The sequence below is a fragment of the Apodemus sylvaticus genome, chromosome 10 (genome assembly GCF_947179515.1).
Source record: "Apodemus sylvaticus chromosome 10, mApoSyl1.1, whole genome shotgun sequence".
NCBI classification, from domain to species: domain Eukaryota; kingdom Metazoa; phylum Chordata; class Mammalia; order Rodentia; family Muridae; genus Apodemus; species Apodemus sylvaticus.
In genome coordinates, this window is record NC_067481.1 from 13,512,531 (window position 1) to 13,531,820 (window position 19,290).

The 19,290-nt window shown below is 46.9% G+C and overlaps 1 protein-coding gene across 4 annotated transcripts; it reads right to left on the reverse strand.

Moving 5' to 3' along the window:
* Positions 1–57: 57 nt before the first annotated feature.
* On the reverse strand, positions 58–11,593 carry Amz2 (archaelysin family metallopeptidase 2). 4 transcript variants are annotated; one of them, XM_052194740.1, is made up of 9 exons: positions 11,477–11,593; positions 10,936–11,035; positions 10,238–10,384; positions 9,131–9,413; positions 8,386–8,559; positions 8,170–8,295; positions 4,258–4,421; positions 3,492–3,668; positions 58–1,671 (listed from the first exon to the last, which is right to left on the reverse strand). In XM_052194740.1, the coding sequence occupies exons 3-9, from the start codon at positions 10,247–10,249 to the stop codon at positions 1,519–1,521; spliced, it is 1,089 nt and encodes a 362-aa protein (XP_052050700.1). In that variant the 5' UTR covers positions 10,250–10,384; positions 10,936–11,035; positions 11,477–11,593; the 3' UTR covers positions 58–1,518. The 4 variants fall into 4 exon arrangements, with proteins under 4 accessions (XP_052050700.1, XP_052050698.1, XP_052050699.1 ...); XM_052194738.1 differs by having other exon boundaries at positions 8,167–8,295; XM_052194739.1 differs by lacking the exon at positions 11,477–11,593 and adding an exon at positions 11,131–11,342 and having other exon boundaries at positions 8,167–8,295.
* Between the last annotated feature and the right edge of the window lie 7,697 nt (positions 11,594–19,290).

Here is a 19,290-nt window from a genome sequence, read left to right on the forward strand (position 1 = left end):
AGCGGCCATTTTCGAACCAGACTTAGACGTTTAACCAAGAAAGAGAAATGACACTGCTTCAGTTGTCAACATGCTTTTAATTACACTGTGTAAGTCACAACAATGATTTCACTTAGATTTCAAATGGAAAAAGAGAGCTGGAAACAGCTCAGGCAGTAAAGGGCTTGCATGTAAGCGGAGGCCCACGTGTGATACCCAGGCCCCGCGGCACCGGTGGGGTGAGGAAAGCAGGCAGGGGGTCCCTGAGGTTCATTGGACACCTCATTGCTGAGGAGTGATACCTCAGGTTGCCCTTCACCCTCACCCCGACCTCCCCACCCTGCCCCAGCATTAAAATAAAAAATGAAAGAGAGGGGAAGTCTTACCTTAAAGATAAAATAGGAAAGTGGGAATCTGGGGGCCAGAGCTGTTGCTCAGATGTAGAGTGCTAAGCTTACACAGGCCCTGGCCAAACCCCAGGACCACCGCGTACGGTGGCGCAGTCCCAGCCAATGTGAGGCAGAAGCAGGGATCTCTATGCATTCAAGGCCAGCCAGGGCTACTTAAAGAGACCCTATCTCAAAGAACAACAACAACAACAAACAAAACAAAACAGTACTACAAATAAGGAATATGCTACCAGACCACTGACACAAATAATGTTCCGTTATGTTTTCCAAGATGCATTGACCTTACAGATTGGCTGAGCCTGAGGTTGTCAACCTGCTTACCACAACTCAAGGATGTCCAGGTTGATGGACCACACAGGTGTTCTTGGCATCCTGACAGGTAAGCAATCCATTCACTCCCTTCCTTATTCAAACATATCACAGTACAACAAAGTAGACAAACATTTTAAGAACAAACTTCAGTTCCACCTAGCCCTACAGAATCAGTGCAACCCACATAGATATATAAGCACCATTAGAGCCCTCCGTAAAGGCCTCAGACACAGCCATCACTTACAGCTGGGAATGGCACTCTAATCCCCACTCACCCACCCTTTCCTCCCCACCCCCCTCCCCCCCAGCTGCTGTGGGAAAGGACCAGTGCAGTTCTCACTGCTGAGAACTGATACAAGCTGCTGCTTCCTGCACAGCCGGACTCAGAATGGCCAGAAAGAATGAAGGGACCCATGGGTCAGAAGGATGCCAGCCTGTGCAAGGTCAAAGCCCTCACAAGGGGCAGCATCTCCTTCTCAGAGCAAAAGCAACCTGGAAAAGCGCGGATTCATTCCCAGGGCCACAGAGAGTGGTTTTTAAAGTATTTCTTTGTTTACCACCTAGCTTCACCTAATCCTATTTGAAGGGTGGGAATGACTGGGTTACTGCCACAGACCAGCTAGTAATATGGAGAGAAAGGCAGAGAGGGTTTTGTTGTTCTTAGTGAACCTCGTTCCTGTCCAGGGGCCTCAGACAAGTTCTCGTCTGTCACCTGGCCTCAGCACAGACTGGGCAGACAGCTTATCCCAATGAAGAACTCTACCCACAAACACCTAGTGTGCCAGTATTTATTTCAGTTACTCCTGTCTCAAAGTCCTTATTTTTCAAGAACAGCAATGCATCTGATTATCCATTCTCTCCAATCCTTAAAGGCTTCCACAGGTTTCGGCAAATGCACATGCTCAGAACTACTTTTCGGAGTTGCTTCTGATTCGTCACAAGATTCATCGTCAATCCACTTCACCAGTGCCTTGAAAAACACACATACTGCATTTTAACAAATAGCAGGGCTACACAGAGAAATCTTGTCTCAAGAGACAAAAAGCAAAACAAAAGCGAGAAACAGTTTAATAATTTCAGGTATTGAGTTAGGTTTTCTAGTCTGTAGTCTGGGTTTGATGGAGTGGGTCATGCGTTCAAAATATGAGTGACACCCAGCTTGGATCAAAACTATAGAGAACATAACAGAGTGTCCTCATGTCTGTAATCTCAACGCTCAGAAAAGGCTGAAGCAGGAGGATTGCTACAAGTTCACAGTCACCATAGTGAATTCCAGTCTAGCCTGGGCTACAGCATGAAACCCCACCCTACCTCAAAAAAAAAAAATGCAAAGGAAAATGAACTATACTAATTCTGACACTATTTTAGGAACAAAAGGAACAAAAAGGAAACTTCAATTTGGGGTACAGCACTGGGGCTTAGATTCCTTGGAGTTACAAGCATTTGTGAACCAAATTTTAGGATGACAAGATAATCATACTTTCTTTTGTCAATTTGCTTAACATCCCCTAAGGTATTATTCTGGAAAATATCCTGCTGTTCTGTGAGCCTTTGTGCACAGAAACATGACCATGTCCTACAGCAAGGGCAGACACATGTACAAAAGGACATGGCTGGAGAGAGTCAAGTGCTGTCCCTGCATGAGCAGGTGGCCCACAAGTAACCACAGGGATGTGTGCTAATGTGTGCATAAGGGCACCAGGAGGCCCCTCTCTTCCTTCTTAAAGACATCGTTCTTTTCTAACAGACTTGTGTTGTCTGTCTCGGGTTGGAAAACTACAGCCACAGTTAGATGCTTACACAAATGAACTCCACCACGTAAATTAGTATACATTCTGCTCTGGAGAGCCAACCCCTCTTAACCTGACTGGACAAGAGACAGAGAGGTTTCCTTTACTGTTTTTCACTGGACTTTAAGACAGTCATTATCCAGGATGGTTCAGTGGTTAGGACCTGAGTTTGGGTCTTAACACCCACATCAGGTGGTTCACAAATGCTTGTAACTCCAAGGAATGAGGCAAGCCCCAGTGCTTCACCCCCAAATTGAAGTTTCTTTTTTGTTCCTTTTGAAATGGTCTCAACCCATAGCCCAGGCTGGCCTAGAACTCATGCAGCCCAGGCTGGTTTCAAATTAAGGGTAATGCTTCACGCTCAGCTTCCGGGGCACTGGGGTTACAGGCTGAACTACCCTGAGAGCTTTCTGACATTTTCGGATTTATTTACATCGCCACGCGGGAAGGAGGCATGCCGTGGCATGAGAGCAGAGGGCAGACGACAATTTGCAGAAGTCAATCTTCTTCCACTACGGGCTCAGGGATGTGACTCCTATCTTCACACTGTGGGGACTGCGGGGACTGGGACCAGGCCCCTTACTGAGGGAGCGGTCTCTTCCACCCTAATTGAGGGTTCTAAAGGTGTGTTGGTTGACTCAGGTGTTGGTTTTCTTTATACACTGAAGCAAAGCTTCTCTCCATAAACCCAAAGCTTACTAGTCTGTGAGTCTGGCAGCCAGTTTGCTCCTGGAAGTCCATCCCCATCCCATGCACCAGGACTACAGAGGGGGCACTTATGAGGCCCTAGGGACCCACACTCTGGTCCCCAGGCCTTCGTGGCAGGTCAGCCAAGGATCTACCCACTGAACCATCTTGCCTGCCCTCTTTATACTTTTTTAAAAGCACAGTTTCCTGCTGATCTTTACCTAATTTCCTCTGATAAATCATAGCTCTAAAGGACCTAACAGGAGGCGCCCTTTGCAGCTTAGCTCGCCCCTGCCCTCATCTTCCCACTTACTTTGTATCTCTCCACAATGTTGAAGCCAATAGCACTCTGCAGCTTGCGTAAGCAGATAGGGCAAACATTTAGAGGGCGCCGGTCAGACTCCTCCAAGTGATTGGAGCCTTGCATTAAGCATGCGAGCCACTGGCAGTGTCGCAGTCCAAGTATGTGTCCAATCTCATGGGTTAAAGTCTGCAAGACATTTATGTCACCACTCTGTGACACTACCATCAGCAGTTACAGAACAGGTCCCCCCTCTGTCCCCGTGCCCCGGCCCCAGGCACAAGAAACAGATTTACAGGAATTAACACCATTACCACCATTACCAAACCTTCTGCCCAGACCATCTACACTTAGGAACGGTCACTTCCTTCCTTCCCCTGGGCCAGGGTTTCCCCTTGGGTACAGCTAATGTATTAGCTAGTGGATTCCATGTGTGGGAACCCTCACAAGCGGGTTCTACCCACTAGATGACAACAGAGTGACTGTATTTGTGACTGTCAAAATGTGGTGGCACATGACTGTCATCCCTGTACTCAGAAGGCTGAGGCAGGAAGACAGTAAGTTTCCTGTAGGACCCCCAGGAGGGTCCTAAGGCCCTTCACCCCAAAGACAGATTCAGTAGCTCTTGGAGAAGGGACTTGATTTGCACGCTAGTGAGCACACAGGGGCCCTGGGAATATAGTCTCAACACACTCGCAAGCACCTACAAATAATCCAGGGAAAGTAAAACTTCTATCTACTAAAGAAAAAAAAAGGGAGATTTTTCTAGGCAACTTACCTTACAAGATCGCAACAGCAAAACACTAGTGATTTCGGGGATATAATAGTTATCAAAAATGGAGTAGTCACTGGAAGACGTCAGCTGCGGAGTCTTCAGACTGCCTTCATATTTGGAGGTGTAGAAGTCCTTGCCATACCTGGCAAAGCTGAATATGCCCACGCCTACAAAAAGGGTACAGGCCATCAGTGGGTAAGACACAGGAGGGGCGGAGAAGACAGTCTGCTCAGACATCTGGCCAGTAAGTACACATCTGGATTGTTTCCACACCACTGAAAATACTTCAAAGATCTGCTGACATGAGGAACTTTTGTCCCAGACTTCTCCCTCAAGATTTTTACCTGCCAACTCGTTTCTCCTGCCCTAGAAAATCCACTGCAGGGAGAGGGGCTCACCAGGTCCCAGTTCCTCCCTGAGGGCTGAGGAGGAGAGAGACATTTTCCTCACTGGTGTGGTCACACCTAAGGTGCTTGTGCTCCTTTAAATAACCCCTCATTCCTGCTCCTATACATAAACATGGTTAGATTCACTGATTCCCAACACACACACACACACACACACACACTTACACACACCACACACTTACACATACCACACACTTACACATACCACACACTTACACACACCACACTTACACACACCACACACTTACACACACCACACTTACACACACCACACACTTACACATACCACACACTTACACACACCACACTTACTTACACCACACACTTAGACATACCACACACTTACACACACCACACTTACACACACACTTACACACACCACACACTTACACACACACTTACACACATGCACACCACACACACTCACACACACAGGGTGGAGGGAGTAGAAGGGGACTATTTGAGAAGCATGCACGCACACACACACACAGGGTGTAGGGAGTAGAAGGGGACTATTTGAGAAGCATGTACACATGCACACACACTTACACACACACACACACACATACACACACTCACACACACAGGGTGGAGGGAGTAGAAGGGGACTATTTGAGAAGCATGTACACATGCACACACACACACACACACACTCACACACACAGGGTGGAGGTAGTAGAAGGGGACTATTTGAGAAGCATGCACACACACACACCACACACACAGGGTGGAGGGAGTAGAAAGGGGACTATTTGAGAAGCATGCACACATGCACACACACTTACACACACACACACACACACACTCACACACACAGGGTAGAGGGAGTAGAAGGGGACTATTTGAGAAGCATGCACACACACTTACACACACACTCACACACACAGGGTGGAGGGAGTAGAAGGGGACTATTTGAGAAGCATGCACACACACACACACACACACACTCACACACACAGGGTAGGAGTAGAAGGGGACTATTTGCGAAGAGGAAAGGAATCAACAGGAGTGGGAGGGGCACCTGAGAGAGGAACAGGGATGGGGAGGTGAATATGATCTAAGTACATTATATACACTGTAAGTAAGTCATAATGATTCCTACTATTACATATAATTAAGACATGCTACATATCTGCCATCTGAGCGGAGCGCAAAGGCGGAACTCCGCCTCACCCATCAGTGTGTTTCTGGCTCTCCCTACAGGAGCGCCCGATGTCCCTCCTGTCTGTCTGTAGAGAAAAGAGCCTCTTCCCCTCCCCATTTCCTTTTTAAAAGCGCAAGAGCTGGGTAACAGGTGACTAGAATGAAACAGTCTTGACAAGGGCTTATTTCCTGCAAGAGACCACAGAGGTGCATTGAGGTTTCTCAACTGTTCCTGTTGCTGACTGTGTGTGTTAGTTACAGGGTTCGAGGTGGGGCACTCAAGCACACGGAGCAGCGTCCCTCTCATGGATGTTTGTTTCTGGGTCCTAGGGAGCAAGGCCAGGGCCCTACACATGCGAAGCATGCCGAGCACACCTCCTACCACTGAGCTCAGGGAATTTGTATTTGTAAGTTAGTAAACTCAGTTTGTGCACCTTCAGGAACTGCAGTGATGTTTGAAATTTAGGGAAAGAGTATTCTAAAAGAAAAAGAAAAATCTAATCATGGACCACAGGTGACCTGCTTTGATCCAACCTCTGTAAGCTACTTCATGTGAGCCCTTCAGTCAGAACACTTTAAATGTTTCTAAAAACAGTCGCTCCCCATGAAGGAAACCAGGCTACCTGTGGTAAAGCACACTCACTTCACGTCAGATCAACTGCTGCCCTGACCTGCCTTGTTTTACGTCATATAGTATTTTTAAGATTTAACCCCCCCCCAGAAAAAAATAATTAAAATAGAAACAATTTGGGTAATGTTTCCTGACCCACTACCCTCAAAATGCATATAAAAAATTAAATAGAGGTATTTAGGTCAATGAATAAATTGTTTTGCATTTCTTTTTAATGCTTTCATTTCTATTGTGTTAATAAAAGTGGACATCCAATAAAAACACACAGCAGGATGGTAACCCAACACTTCAAAAGGGGCATGCTGGGAGAATCCAGGGTGTGATGAAGGACCTGGAGAGACAGGGCACTGCAGATGAAGTAAGGAAACAGGAGCCAGCCCCGCCCACCTCTAACACAAGCATCTGCCAGGGGAAGCCCCTGCCCCAAAGCCTCAGCCTGGCCTACATCCAGTCAGCCCGTCAGTCAGTCAGTCAGTCAGTCAGTCAGTCAGTCAGTCCGTTCTCCCCAGCCCTGTGCTCACTGCCCCACCCCCAGGATGCTCATGCCCACTCTCCTAAGCTAACTGGTCTTTTCCCTTCCAGCCTACCTTACATCGTGTGTGTGTGTGTGTGTGTGTGTGTGTGTGTGTGTGTGTGTGTGTAGACAGAAGAGAGCAAAAACTAGGGGAAAGAGATCAAAGTAGAGAAATGGAGGGAAAAGAAAGAAAAAAAGAAACCGAGTCACTTCCAGACCCTCTAATACTGCAAGGCAGTTTCTAATGAGTTACAGTTTATTGTGTCCCCAGTTGAGGTTTAGTTGTTTTTCTTTCCTTTATTCTCATCTTTTTTGTTTTCTAATGGGTAATGATGCTGTAGAGTTCAGCCTAGCCTCAAACTTATGATCTTCCTTCTCTGCTTCCCCAGTGCTGAAATCACAGACATGTGCCCCAATGCCAGCAAAAACTTTGGTTTCTTTCCATGTCTGTTTCTGTTTGGTTGGGATGTTTGGACTGGGGTATTTGTGTAGCCCAGGTCAACTCTAAAGTCACTAAGTACCTTCCCTCCACCTCCGAGTGCTCCAATTCCAGGGCCACGTTACCACATGTAGCCCGAAGATGGTTTCCTAAGCAAGCACTCTACCACTGAGTTACCTCCCAAAGCTTCTTAAGGAGAAAAAATGATAAAGCCATGTGTAGGTTGAAAAAGAAAATATGTACTTATATACTGGTATATGGCTATTCCGTCTATGCTATACTGAAAGTATAAAATCAACCAGCACACATACACACATACACACACACACACACACACACACACTCAGAATTATCAAGAGTTTTAATATGTTGACGATAGCTCAAATCTTCTTCAACCATTTAATTGTCTTGCTAATACCTAACTTAAACACACCCACCCCCATCCCCTACCCACCCCACCCTCCGTCCCCATCCCCACTGTCCAGCCAGGAGCCTGTAGAGGAAGCGGGCATCTCAGGCACTATTTATTTATGGGCAGGACTGTTCTGTAAACTATCTCCAAGTGACTGGGCCAAGTCGCACCCTTTGGTCAGGGAGGGAGTGCGTGACCTCCTGAAGAGGAGCCCTGTCACCGTCTCTCAGAGCACAGCACACGTGGCAGGCACCCCCACAAAATACCAGTTCTAATGACTGAAAATATTACTGGTTGGATTTCTTTTTCCTGCTCTTTGAACCCCCTCAAGATGCACAACATCCACACAGTATCGAAAGGGAATACCACTAGACAAGGAGGCCTGTCCAAAGACAAAGTTCCACGAGTCCCGAGGGTAGAGATCGATCATTGTTATCCCCACAACGCAGAAGGCATCTTCCGGTTTATTCTTTTTCAGGAATGCCAGGATATGCCCTATTTCAAAAGAAACGCATGAGTGAGCTATACTGCCCACAGCTTGATGCCCCTTCTGCCACTTCCCCACTGCAAAGGCGCCTCACTTGCCTGTGTGGATTTGCAGGTTTTGTGTGTGCTCATTCACTCTAAAAGAACACTTGGTTGCAGAGACTGAAACGGGTTCTAAGAACTTCACCTTCAAACCATAGAAAAATGCTTCGCAGTAGCCCTTGAGCCATTTAATATATTCTTCACTGATAACTCTGGTGTTGCCTAGAGAGCCTATGGCATGGGGGAGGAAATGAAGACAAACTTTACAATGACAGAGATGTTCTACCCTTTCTTCCTCAAGCTGTCTGGCATTAGAAACAGACTTCACTATAAACTCTAAACACATCTCAATCAGTCATTGATGACAACATGAAGTCAAAAGGTAACTATTTCAACGCTAAGTCAATTTGGCTACAAAATTCCTACATCGAAGCAACTGTTACTAGCATCATACACAGGGCCAACAAGATGGCTCAGCAGGGAAAGGAGCCTGCCCTATAAACCTGACAATCTCACCGGAAGCAGAGAGCCAGCTCTACAAGAGTTGTCCTTTGTTACACGTTCCATGTAGTACATGTGTGTCCCCTCCCACACTGTACACACAATAATAACACTTTTAATTATCACATATAATATCTAACATACTTAGAGCCCTGGGTTCAATTCCCAACACAACCACAAGGGAAGCCGTTAAAAACTGCTTGCTTGAATTAGGTCACCAGCCCAATTCCCAAAGCACCCCCAGTGGCAGTGACGGCACTACAGGAAGCCGACCCGAAACCCTCACGTTCCCAGCCCGTACCGATGGACTGAATGTAGATAATGTGTTTCTTTGGACAGGGTGCCTTTCTGTAGCGGTCAGAGAAAAACTGTTCGAAGTCTTGGGGAGCCTCGGGGTGGGAGGAGATCCAGTCTGACTGCGAGTGCACAGTGATGGGCTCGAACAGATTGCTGCGCGGCTGGAAGGCCTCATTCATCAGCCGTTGTTCCCCGGCGTCTAACTTCTCGTACTGCGACACCAGGGTTGGGTTCTTCGAGATGAGAGCTGTTTTCAGCGTGTGTTCCGAGTGCCGGAGCACCTGCATCTGCCAGGAAAAAAGGGGTAAAGAAAAGAAAAGAAAAACACAAAGAGACAGATATAAACGTCATCCATCTATACCAAGGACTACCGGTCCTTCAAACTCATCTCTAGTTTCTCTCAAGAATAAATGACCTGTGGCTAATATCTTCAAATGCCACACTTAAGAGTGGTTCCCCCACGTCCAATCAGCTTGTTGGGGGAAAATACCTAAAGAATTAAAAGGAGCCAGGCGGTGGTGGTGCACGCCTGTAATCCCAGCACTCTGGGAGGCAGAGGCAGGTGGATTTCTGAGTTGGAGGCCAGCCTGGTCTACAGAGTGAGTTCCAGGACAGTCAGGGCTACACAGAGAAACCCTGTCTCGAAAAAACCAAATCCAAAACACCAAAAAAAAAAAAAAAAAAAACAAAAACCCATTCAGTCCATTCTTGCGTCTCCTTCTGAGCCTTCTGCTTCCACCTGAATAGCTGTTGGTAAGTTGGGCATAGTGCGGACACCTGTAAACCGGTACCCAGGAGACAGAGGCAGGAGATTTAAAGTTGACACTCAACCTAAATTATAGAGCAACATTGTCTCAAAAACAGTAACTAACAGCCCCCCAAAAAGTCGGGGAAAAAACAAAACAAAAAACTAGTGGTGACTCTTAAAATCCTACTGATGTCCAACATCCTCTGTCATTTGACAACAGTCGTAATATTTTGAGCTGACTTACTCTGGCGACACGAACAACACATCCCTTCCAGTGTTACTCAAGGATATTCGTGAAGTAAGTGCCCGAGTCTGTTATTTAACTGCAGGTTGGCAAGACACACCTCAGCCCCTTAAGCTTACCTTGTCAGTCATAAAACACTGGGGAAGATCTAAAATGGCCAATGAGATGCCAGACTCATGGTGACGAGCCTTTTCCCATTCATATCGAGACCCCACGTGGCATGTTCATCCTTCACATCAAGCAGATGTGCTCCACCACAAGGGCTTCTGAGTTAGAAAAGACAAAAAGATGAAGATTTCTGTCCAGTCAGTTTGAGTTTTTTAATTAAGGTTTTTCAGGTTTTGTTTGGTTAGCTGATTTTGTTGTTTTGTTTTGGTTTTTTGTTGTTTTGTTTGGGGGGGGGGGACAGGGTTTCTCTGAATTTCTCAGTTTATTAACAACTGATTTTGAAATTTAAGCTAACTCCTGTCTGTGCTCAGTCAACTTCTGAATTCTAGTGCTCAAGTGGGTAGCACAGGCTAAAAAGGATTCTCGAGACTACGTCGTGAGTGTAGCTCATCTTCAGTACTGCACATCTGGGCTGAGAGTTTAGTTTTACGCAATGAAATTTAAAAAAGAAAAAATACAGCAAAGAAAGAAGGAAAGAAAAGAAAGGAAGGAAGGAAGAAAGAAAGAACGACGAAAGAAAGAACGACGAAAGAAAGAAAGAAAGAAAGAAAGAAAGAAAGAAAGAAAGAAAGAAAGAAAGAAAGAAAGAAAGAAAGAAAGAAAGAAAGAAAGAAAGAAAGATCACCATGCCCCCCTTTAGTTTACCTACCTTTATAAAGGAGAAATCCCCAGCTGCTGTTTTTCCATTTAAGTTTTTCTAAGGACAATGCATGTCTGGCAAAGGGGTGTGGAGAGCGGGAGCCTTCACCCTAACAAAAGAGACAGAGTGGAAAGTCAGAAGGCCTCCACATCCTAGTCCACTGTGGAAGGTGACGCTGAAGAAGTGTGCAGGGAGTCATCGTACAGTCACTGCAGGGACTCGGGGCCTAGGATGCTTCGGTTCTATCACCGGAACATCCCGCCAGACGTGCTAGCTGGTTGCCCATAGCAACTTGCACAGCCGGTGCAGACACCACCCAGTCTCTGCTCGAGTGAACAGTGGGGGCCTCCCCGGAACTCAGAGTTCGCGTCTTCTACCCGGGGAGCAACCGGAAAGGCCCGCGTCGTTCCCAAGAGACATCCTGCCCCCGCCCCGAGGTTCCCCCCTGCTTCCGCCGTAGCCATCCCTCCCACATCCGCTCCTCCACAACGATCAAGACCTTCCTCCTCCTCCCCTGCCCAGCCCTGACGGTTCCTCATACCACCCTCACCCGGACAGGCCTCTCTAGGCCGCCCTCAAGCTCCCACGGTGATCCTAGCGCGCATGCGCCTCGCGCGGCCGCACCTCGCCTTGTCACGCATACCCCGCCCACACCGCACACAAGGCGCGTCTCCCCACCCCTCGATCATCGCCCCGCCCCCTATCTGCACGCTTCCCTCCTACGGCCCCGCCTCCAAACGCTGAGCCCGCCCCACTCCGCCAGAAAGGCCCCGCCCACATGCCGTAATCCCTCCCCGAAGGCGTGACCCTGTCCATTTCACAACACTCGCGTTGTGTGTGGTTGACTGCTGTAGCAAGGGGGCGGTGTAGTGCCGGACAGTCCCCAGTCGTCGCTGTTTCACGCCGGCCCTCGCGGGGGCGCCGCGGCCCGCTCCTCGCGGATGGTGCAGGGTCACGGAACCACCTGCGTGGGCTGAGCCTGAGTAATTTAACCACTGGGTCCAAATAAGTCAACCGTGTCCGCGGCTTGACACATCACCCGCTGGACTTTCCCTTCTCAGCCGGTTTGCCCGATTGTCGCGGCCTCACCGCTGTCAGGAAGCAGGGCTGCACCCTTGGGCGTGGGGCCTGGGGTTGCCTTCGGTCCTTGGGGAGCTAAGAGTTTAGAGCTCGGACCCCCCAGGAGGCTTTGGCCATGGAAGGGGAAGCCCCAGGGCCCGATCTCCTGATCCCCACCCCCAGCATATACCTATTCAGTCCTTTTGCGTCTCTGGGCGCTTCAGGCTCCAGGACAGTCAAACCAAGGGATGGTGCCACTATTTTATCAGCATCCTCTCATCCTTGGAAGTTAAGGATCTCACACCCCACATCTCTGTACCCTTCCTCCTACCCAACCCCCAAACGTTTTGCTATCTTCTTGCCTTGTGCACACTGCCCTAATTATCCTTGTCTAGCTGTTATAACAAGGCTCATATCGGTTGTCCTTACTGCCCTTGCCAAGTTGACAAAAGTAGTTTATTTTGGGAGGGTCTCGTGTGGGCCGGGCTGACCTTGAACTCACAATGTAGCAGAGGATGACCATCGGCTCCTGTGTCCAACTTCTGAGCCCTGGAATCACAGGATGAACAAATAAGGTCCATCCAAAACTTTATTTTTAAATAGTTTAAGACTGGGCTTGGTGGTACACAGCTGCTATCCCAACTCTTGTAAAGCAAAGGTAGGAGGATCTTTAAATTGGACATCAGTCTGCTCTATATAACAAGTTCCAGGACAGCCTGGGTTACAAAGTAAGGCCATGTTTGAAAAATGAAAAATTCAGCCTCAAAGAAGAGTGGTAAAAATAGCAATTTTTTAAAAAAAAATCTTTATATAGCTGAGTGGTGGTCGCACATACCTTTTAATTCCAGCACTCTAGAGGCAGAGACAGGCAAATCTCTGGAGTTCCAGGGCAGCCTGGCCTACACAGTGAGTTCCAGGACATCCAGGGCTACATAGAGAACTCTGCATCAAAAACAAACAAACAATGAAAATGTTCACAGTTGTGTCTCTATCTCCTTCAACATTACACACACACACACATACACACACACAAACACACAAACACATACACACACACATACACACATACACACACACACACACACACACACACACACAGGCTTTCAAATTTTCATACATATATAATGTACTTCGGTTACATTTCCCCAAGATCCCCTCTGATCCTCCTTCCCCTCCCATGAGATCACTCCCCAACAACCTGGTTATGTTTTTCTCCTGAGACGTTTTTAATCAGCTGTAGACATGATGCCCCTTTAATCTAAATACTCCAAAGCATACTTCCAAACAAGTAAATTTTCTTAAGTAGTTGCAGGACACCCACACTGGGAATTCCTACCAACCTCTCTGATTATAGTCTAACATTGCAGTGTCCCTGATTCCCATTTTTCCGTGAGCACTATTCCCTTCCATACTAATGAAAAGTCTGTCTCCCACTATTCATAATTTACTTCTGCATTTAACTGCTCCGTGATACAATATGCTCTGAGAGTAATTTCAGAATAACAAATCCATATCATTGCAGACAAGGTGTCCTGCCAATAAGCAGAAATTATTCATGGTCCCGTATAGCCAGAGGACGCACAGTATACTTTGCAGTTTACATCATCTAGGTGAATTCTCCCCTGCTCAGTCCAGCACCACATCTGACCTGAAACTTACAATGTAGCCTAGGCAGGCCCCAGATCCACAACAATCTTGTCTCAGCCTCTGGGGTGGTAGGATCACAAGTGTGTATCATCACACCCATTGTTAAAGGTGTTACTCTTTTTGGTTTTTGTTTTTTTGTTTTTTTGTTTTTTGTTGTTGTTGTTTTAAATCACATAACAGGGCAGGTGTGGTGATGCGGACTTTTAAATCCAGCCCTGAGACAGTGCTGACAGAGTCAGTTAGAGATAGACCTTAGAATCTTCTTTGAAACGTACCTCCCTGCATGCTTGTGAGGGAGTTTCTTGGTTAGGTTAAGTAAGGTAGAAAGACCGAACTTAAATGTGTGCCGGCACCATACCATACCTCACCTGACCACTGCACCATTGCGTGGTCAGGAGGCCTGGACTGAAGGCAAGCACGGGTATCCATAGCTCTCTGTTTCCAGACTGTGGACACAATGTAACTAGCCGCCTCTTACTTCAAGCTGCCACAGCCCTCCCACCAGAATATAGATTGGGTCCTCTGAAATGCTAAAATGGGGTACTCCTTAAGTTTCCACTCCTCAGGCATTTATTTGGTCACAGCTGTGAGAGAGGTGACCAGATGACGACAGGTGTGGCCCCGCCATGAACTGGATTGGTGGCACTATGAGAGAGACTTCAGACCGCAGCATATTACCTAAGAACCAAAAAAATGGAGTTGACAGACAGACCCTACCAGCGTGCTGATCTTGGGCTCCCCAACTTCCAGAACTGTGAGAACTAATTTTCTGTTGTTCTTAGAGGCATGTGGAGAGGTGTGTTCATCTGTTAAGATGTCATATGGAAGTAGAAAAGGCTAGTGAAGGACTCGGTGTGCAGGGTTATGGACTAAACCCTGGTTCTCAGAGGCAAGCTGGCAGAGGGCCAGCCCATCCCCTGAGAGGAGGCCCCAGAGTGTGAATGTGGGAATGGATTCCCTGAGGCCATCCTGGGTTTCCCAGGAAAGGGTAATTTCCCAACTGACTGTGCTCTAAAAATGGCAGGTAGTTAGCAGCCGAGAGTCCCACAAATGTGGACCAAGTCTGAAGTTTCTTTCTGTTTTTAAATTTTACAATATTTATTTGTGTGTGTGTGTGTGTGAGAGAGAGAGAGAGGGAGGGAGAGAGAGAGAGAGTGAGAGAGAGAGAGAGCGCTGAGCTTGCACATTCTCACATACATGCCACAACAGACAAATGAAGGTTAGAGAGAACTTCAGGTCTCTTTCCATCATGAGTGCTCCAGGCTCAAACTCAGGTCCCCAATCCTGTCTGGTATCAAGTGCCCTTACCCACCGAGCTATCACTGCCCTCCCCCTTCTTTTTCATGTCTTGCTATTAATCAGGTTTCACTTTGCAGCCCAGACTGGTCTAGAACTCACTACCTTGCTCAGGCTGGCCTCGAACTGATAACAATCCTTTTGCATCTGCGTTCTAAGTGTTAGAATTACAGGTGTGAATTATGGCATCTGAATCTTTTTTTTTTTAAATCTTGTTTAAAAATTGTTACTGTTGCTGTCCATGGGTAGGAGCTTCTGCAATGGCACATGTGTAGAGGCTAAAAAGGGGTGATAATCTCCTTCCATGGTGGCTTCCAAGAGTCAAACTTGAGTCTTCAGGCATGCACAGCAAGTGTTTTTCTCCATTGAGCCACCTCACTGACATAAAAGTCTAAGTCTGGGGCCGGAGTGATGGCTCAGTGGGTAAGAGCACTGAGTGCTCTTCTGAAGGTCATGAGTTCAAATCCCGGCATCTACATGGTGTTTCACAACCATCTATCATGGGATCTGATGCCTCTTCTAGTGTCTTAAAACAGCTATGGTGTACTTACATAGCATAAATAAATCTTTAAAAAAATAAAAAAGTCTAAGTCTGAAATTACCAGTTTTTTAAATTATGCATATGTGTGTGTCTGTGGGTAGATATGTGCATGTGAGTGCAGGTGTCTGTGGTGGCCAGAAGAGGGCGTCCAACCCCATGGAGCATGGAGGTGTCTGTGAACTGATTAGGTGCTGGACCCATATTTGTGTCCTTTCTAAGATCAGTACACACTTCACTGCTGTGCCATCTCTCCAGACTCCCGCCTCCCTCCCTGCGTTCATCTGCCTACTGCAGCACAGCTTTCAAGTCTCACAGCCAGTATGTTTTATGCTTTTTATTTTTATTTTTGTTTTTCTTTGAGCTAAGCTAGTCCTCTGTAGTTCAGGCTGACTTGGAACTTACTAGAAAGCCAGCCCAGGTTGGCCTTGAACTCCTCCTGCCTGTCCCTTCCTAGGACTGGATTACAGGATTGACTCACACACCCAGCTGGCTAACCTATTTTAACATGAGAATACACTAGAAAGGTTAAGAGGCTCTCAACCATTATGAATTCATGCATGTTTTTCTTTTTCTCCAGCCCTAGGCTTTACTAGATCTAGATCTACTGTAGAGATTTCGTCTAGGCTCCGCCCCACAGTTACCTGGCAACAGCCAGGTGTGCCTGAGTCACTATAAAAGGGGCTGCTTGCCCCCTCCTCTCTTCTCTTATTCCCTCTCTGCCCCTTCTCTCCCCATCTCCCTTCCCCTCTCTCCACATGTTCATGCCCCCCTCTGCCTTTCTCTGTCTCTACTACCCCCATAACTCCTCTCCTCACGCCCTATTCCATACTATACTGTGGCTGGTCCCTCAGTGGGAAGGGCCGCCTCAGCATGGGCCCGGGGAAGCACCCCCTTCCCCCACACCATACCGCACCTCCACCAAACATACCCCTGGCTTCTTTTTCTTTTTTACAAAACACAACATCTACAGCCTTCATTTTCTCCAGCCCTTAGCACTGTCCTGAGGAATTGAAACTTTTGCTTGGTCAGGAAGCAGGAACAGGCGGGTAATTTAGGGTTATAGACCAGCCAAGCAGGGTAACAGCCTAGAGGTAACTACAGCAGATGGTAGGATGTTGTAATGCAGGAAATAAGACACTGGATAAAAAAATAATTATTTGATTAAAAACAATTTTAACCTATGCTGCAGTTATGCTTAAAGCAAAGGCTGTGTGTAAAGGAGAAGGAGTTGACCATCTTCTCCCTCCATTGCAGAGAACCTATGGGGGACCAAGCAGCATCATGCAGGGGAACCACACAGGTTTTGTTCCAAACAGCTAACTTACAACTAATGTCTTGGACCGTGTGCTGCTTGCAAACTGAGGCCAGATTCTTCCATAATGGGCTAGCTTTGGGAGCGCCCAGGGAGAAGGGCCATTAGCAAAAATGAAAAGCAAGATATCTTTTAGTCCATTAAGTTAAAAGAGGATTCCCCCTCCTCTCTCCTTTATTATTTATGACTTGTGACTTTCAGTTACTGTTTCCCGGAACAAGTGTTATGGTTCTACTGTTTACTGGAGCAAAATAGATGCTTATCAGGGCTGCCAGGCAAGCTACAGATTGCTAAGTCGTCAGGGAGCCCTTCGGTCCTGTGGCCTCTGGTTGTCCTTTGATGTCATAAGAGGCAAGTTGTTTTCTGAGCCTCTGACAGTTCCTAAAACCCGTCACCATCTGATATGAGCACGCAGAGACCCGAATGTCCTTGTATGTGTCTGCAATTTATATACAGATTCTGAAACATACACATAAACTGCATATGAATACAGTAAGCCCATACTGAAAGGGAGGTCAGCCTTTAGTTTTCACATTAAGAATATCACCTGCAAGAACAAGTTGGCGGTTTAGTGTATGAATGGGTGAGGGGAACAAGCTTGGGGCAGTGGCGCCTGTGACCAATGGAGGATGTCCACGATTCCCCTAACGACTTCCCCAGCTGTGGCTCAGACCCGTGCTGTACAGCTCCCTCTGAAAAGGTTCAGGTTTTCTATTTTTTATTTGGGTTCCCCTTTTTTTCCAGTTTCTAAGGTGGGGTGGGAAGGTGTCGGCCCGAAGGAGACGCACAAAGGAAAGAGGAAGTGTCTTAGCATTCAGCTGGCGCAAAGCAGCCACCCACACTTGTCTGTGACCTCTATGGAAACACTGCATGCGTCCTACTCCGCGTCCTTTTGGACTTTCTTGGGGCGGGTGCAGCGGCAGCCGGCCTACGATCAGCAGGGTCAGGGTGAAGCCAACCCAGCCAGCGCTCCTGCCTGGAAACGGAAGCCGGTTTCTACCGCTTCTACCGCTTCTACGCTTGCTAACCCCGAGCAGCTTCAAAGCTTCTGCACGAGCTGAAAGCCACGTAGCCGCAATGAGGTGGTACCAGGGACAGTCTCGCTTGTTGTACTATCTGAGGAGGCCTCGAGCCACCACACCCCGCCTCAAGGTCACTCTCCAGGCAGTCTGCTGCGTCCGGGTGGAATTAGACTGTGGAGGGTCTTTTGCCCTTTTGCTAAATTCAGACACTGGGCTGCAAGTCCCGAGCACCCTGGGGCAGGGGATGGAAACTTACTGAAGAGGAAAGCAGCAGGTGTACCACCAGGTGTGACATTAGCATCAGTTCAAAACATTTCTTATGCGATGTAGAAAATTCGACTTCAGTCAATAAAATGAAGGAAGGCAGTAAGACAGACTAGAAAAGGACAGATGAGCTAGCTAAAGAACAAACAAAATCACACCTGGCCCTTCCGCCCAGAAATAACCCTTGTGAACGTTGACTGGGTGTACAACTACCTTCTGATTTGAGTTTTGGGTTTGTTTTTGTTTTTTAATTATTTATTATGTAAGTACGCCATAGCTGACTTCAGATTTCATTACGGATGGTTGTGAGCCACCATGTGATTGCTGGGATTTGAACTCAGGACCTTTGGAAGAGCAGTCAGGTGCTCTTAACCGCTGAGCCATCTCTCCAGCCCCCTTTGTTTTTGTTTTTTGTTTTTCGTTTTCCATGTATGTGAGTATGCTGTCGCTGTCTTCAGACACACCAAAGGAGGGCATCGGATCCCCATTACAGATGGTCATGAGCCACCATGTGGGTGCTGGGAATTGACCTCAGGACCTTTGGAAGAGCATTCAAAGTGCTCTTAACCACTGAGCCATCTCTCCAGGCTGCGTTTCTTTTTTTCTTTTCTTTTCTTTTCTTTTTTTGTTTTTTGTCTGTTTGTTTCAACAAAATTGGGACAATGAAGAAGTTTGCAGATAACACGTTTTAATATTCAGTTTACTTCTTACTCCAGTGAGAACAGGGCTCTTAAATGTAAGGATTCTCACTGCTGCCATGTTTATAATTTTGAGAACTAGACATGTCATAACCTCATAAAAGACTCTGTTATCATTAGAAAGATTAATTCCATGCTGCAGTAACACAGAGGGATGCCCCCAAGGTCTCCAGTTTTGGTTTGTTCTAGTTTGACTTTTGGAGCCAGCACCCTGCTGTGCAGCCTGGGCTGGCATAAAGCTGAGGACCCTCTGACTTCAGTCAACCTGAATGATGGGATTACAGGTATTCGTCACTGTGAAAACATGTTTTACTTTCAAAACAATGTATAACTTTGATACTATTTATATAAAAGCCTGGGTATACTGCCTAAAAGGTAGACTTTCTGTGCTATTCATTCATATTTTTATTATTATTTTATAATTTCTTCAGTTGTCAGTCTTGGTTTTATATATATATATATATATATATATATATATATATATATATATATATTTGGATGAACTCATTCATTTGACACATCCAG

Excerpts from the sequence above, each read along its gene's own strand:
- Amz2 (XM_052194738.1), bottom strand. Across the intron at positions 8,296-8,385 it reads AAACCTGCAAATCCACACAG|GGCATATCCTGGCATTCCTG; the intron begins GCAAGTGAGGCG and ends CTTTTGAAATAG. Across the intron at positions 4,422-8,166 it reads ACAGGCCTCCTTGTCTAGTG|GCGTGGGCATATTCAGCTTT; the intron begins GTATTCCCTTTC and ends CCCTTTTTGTAG.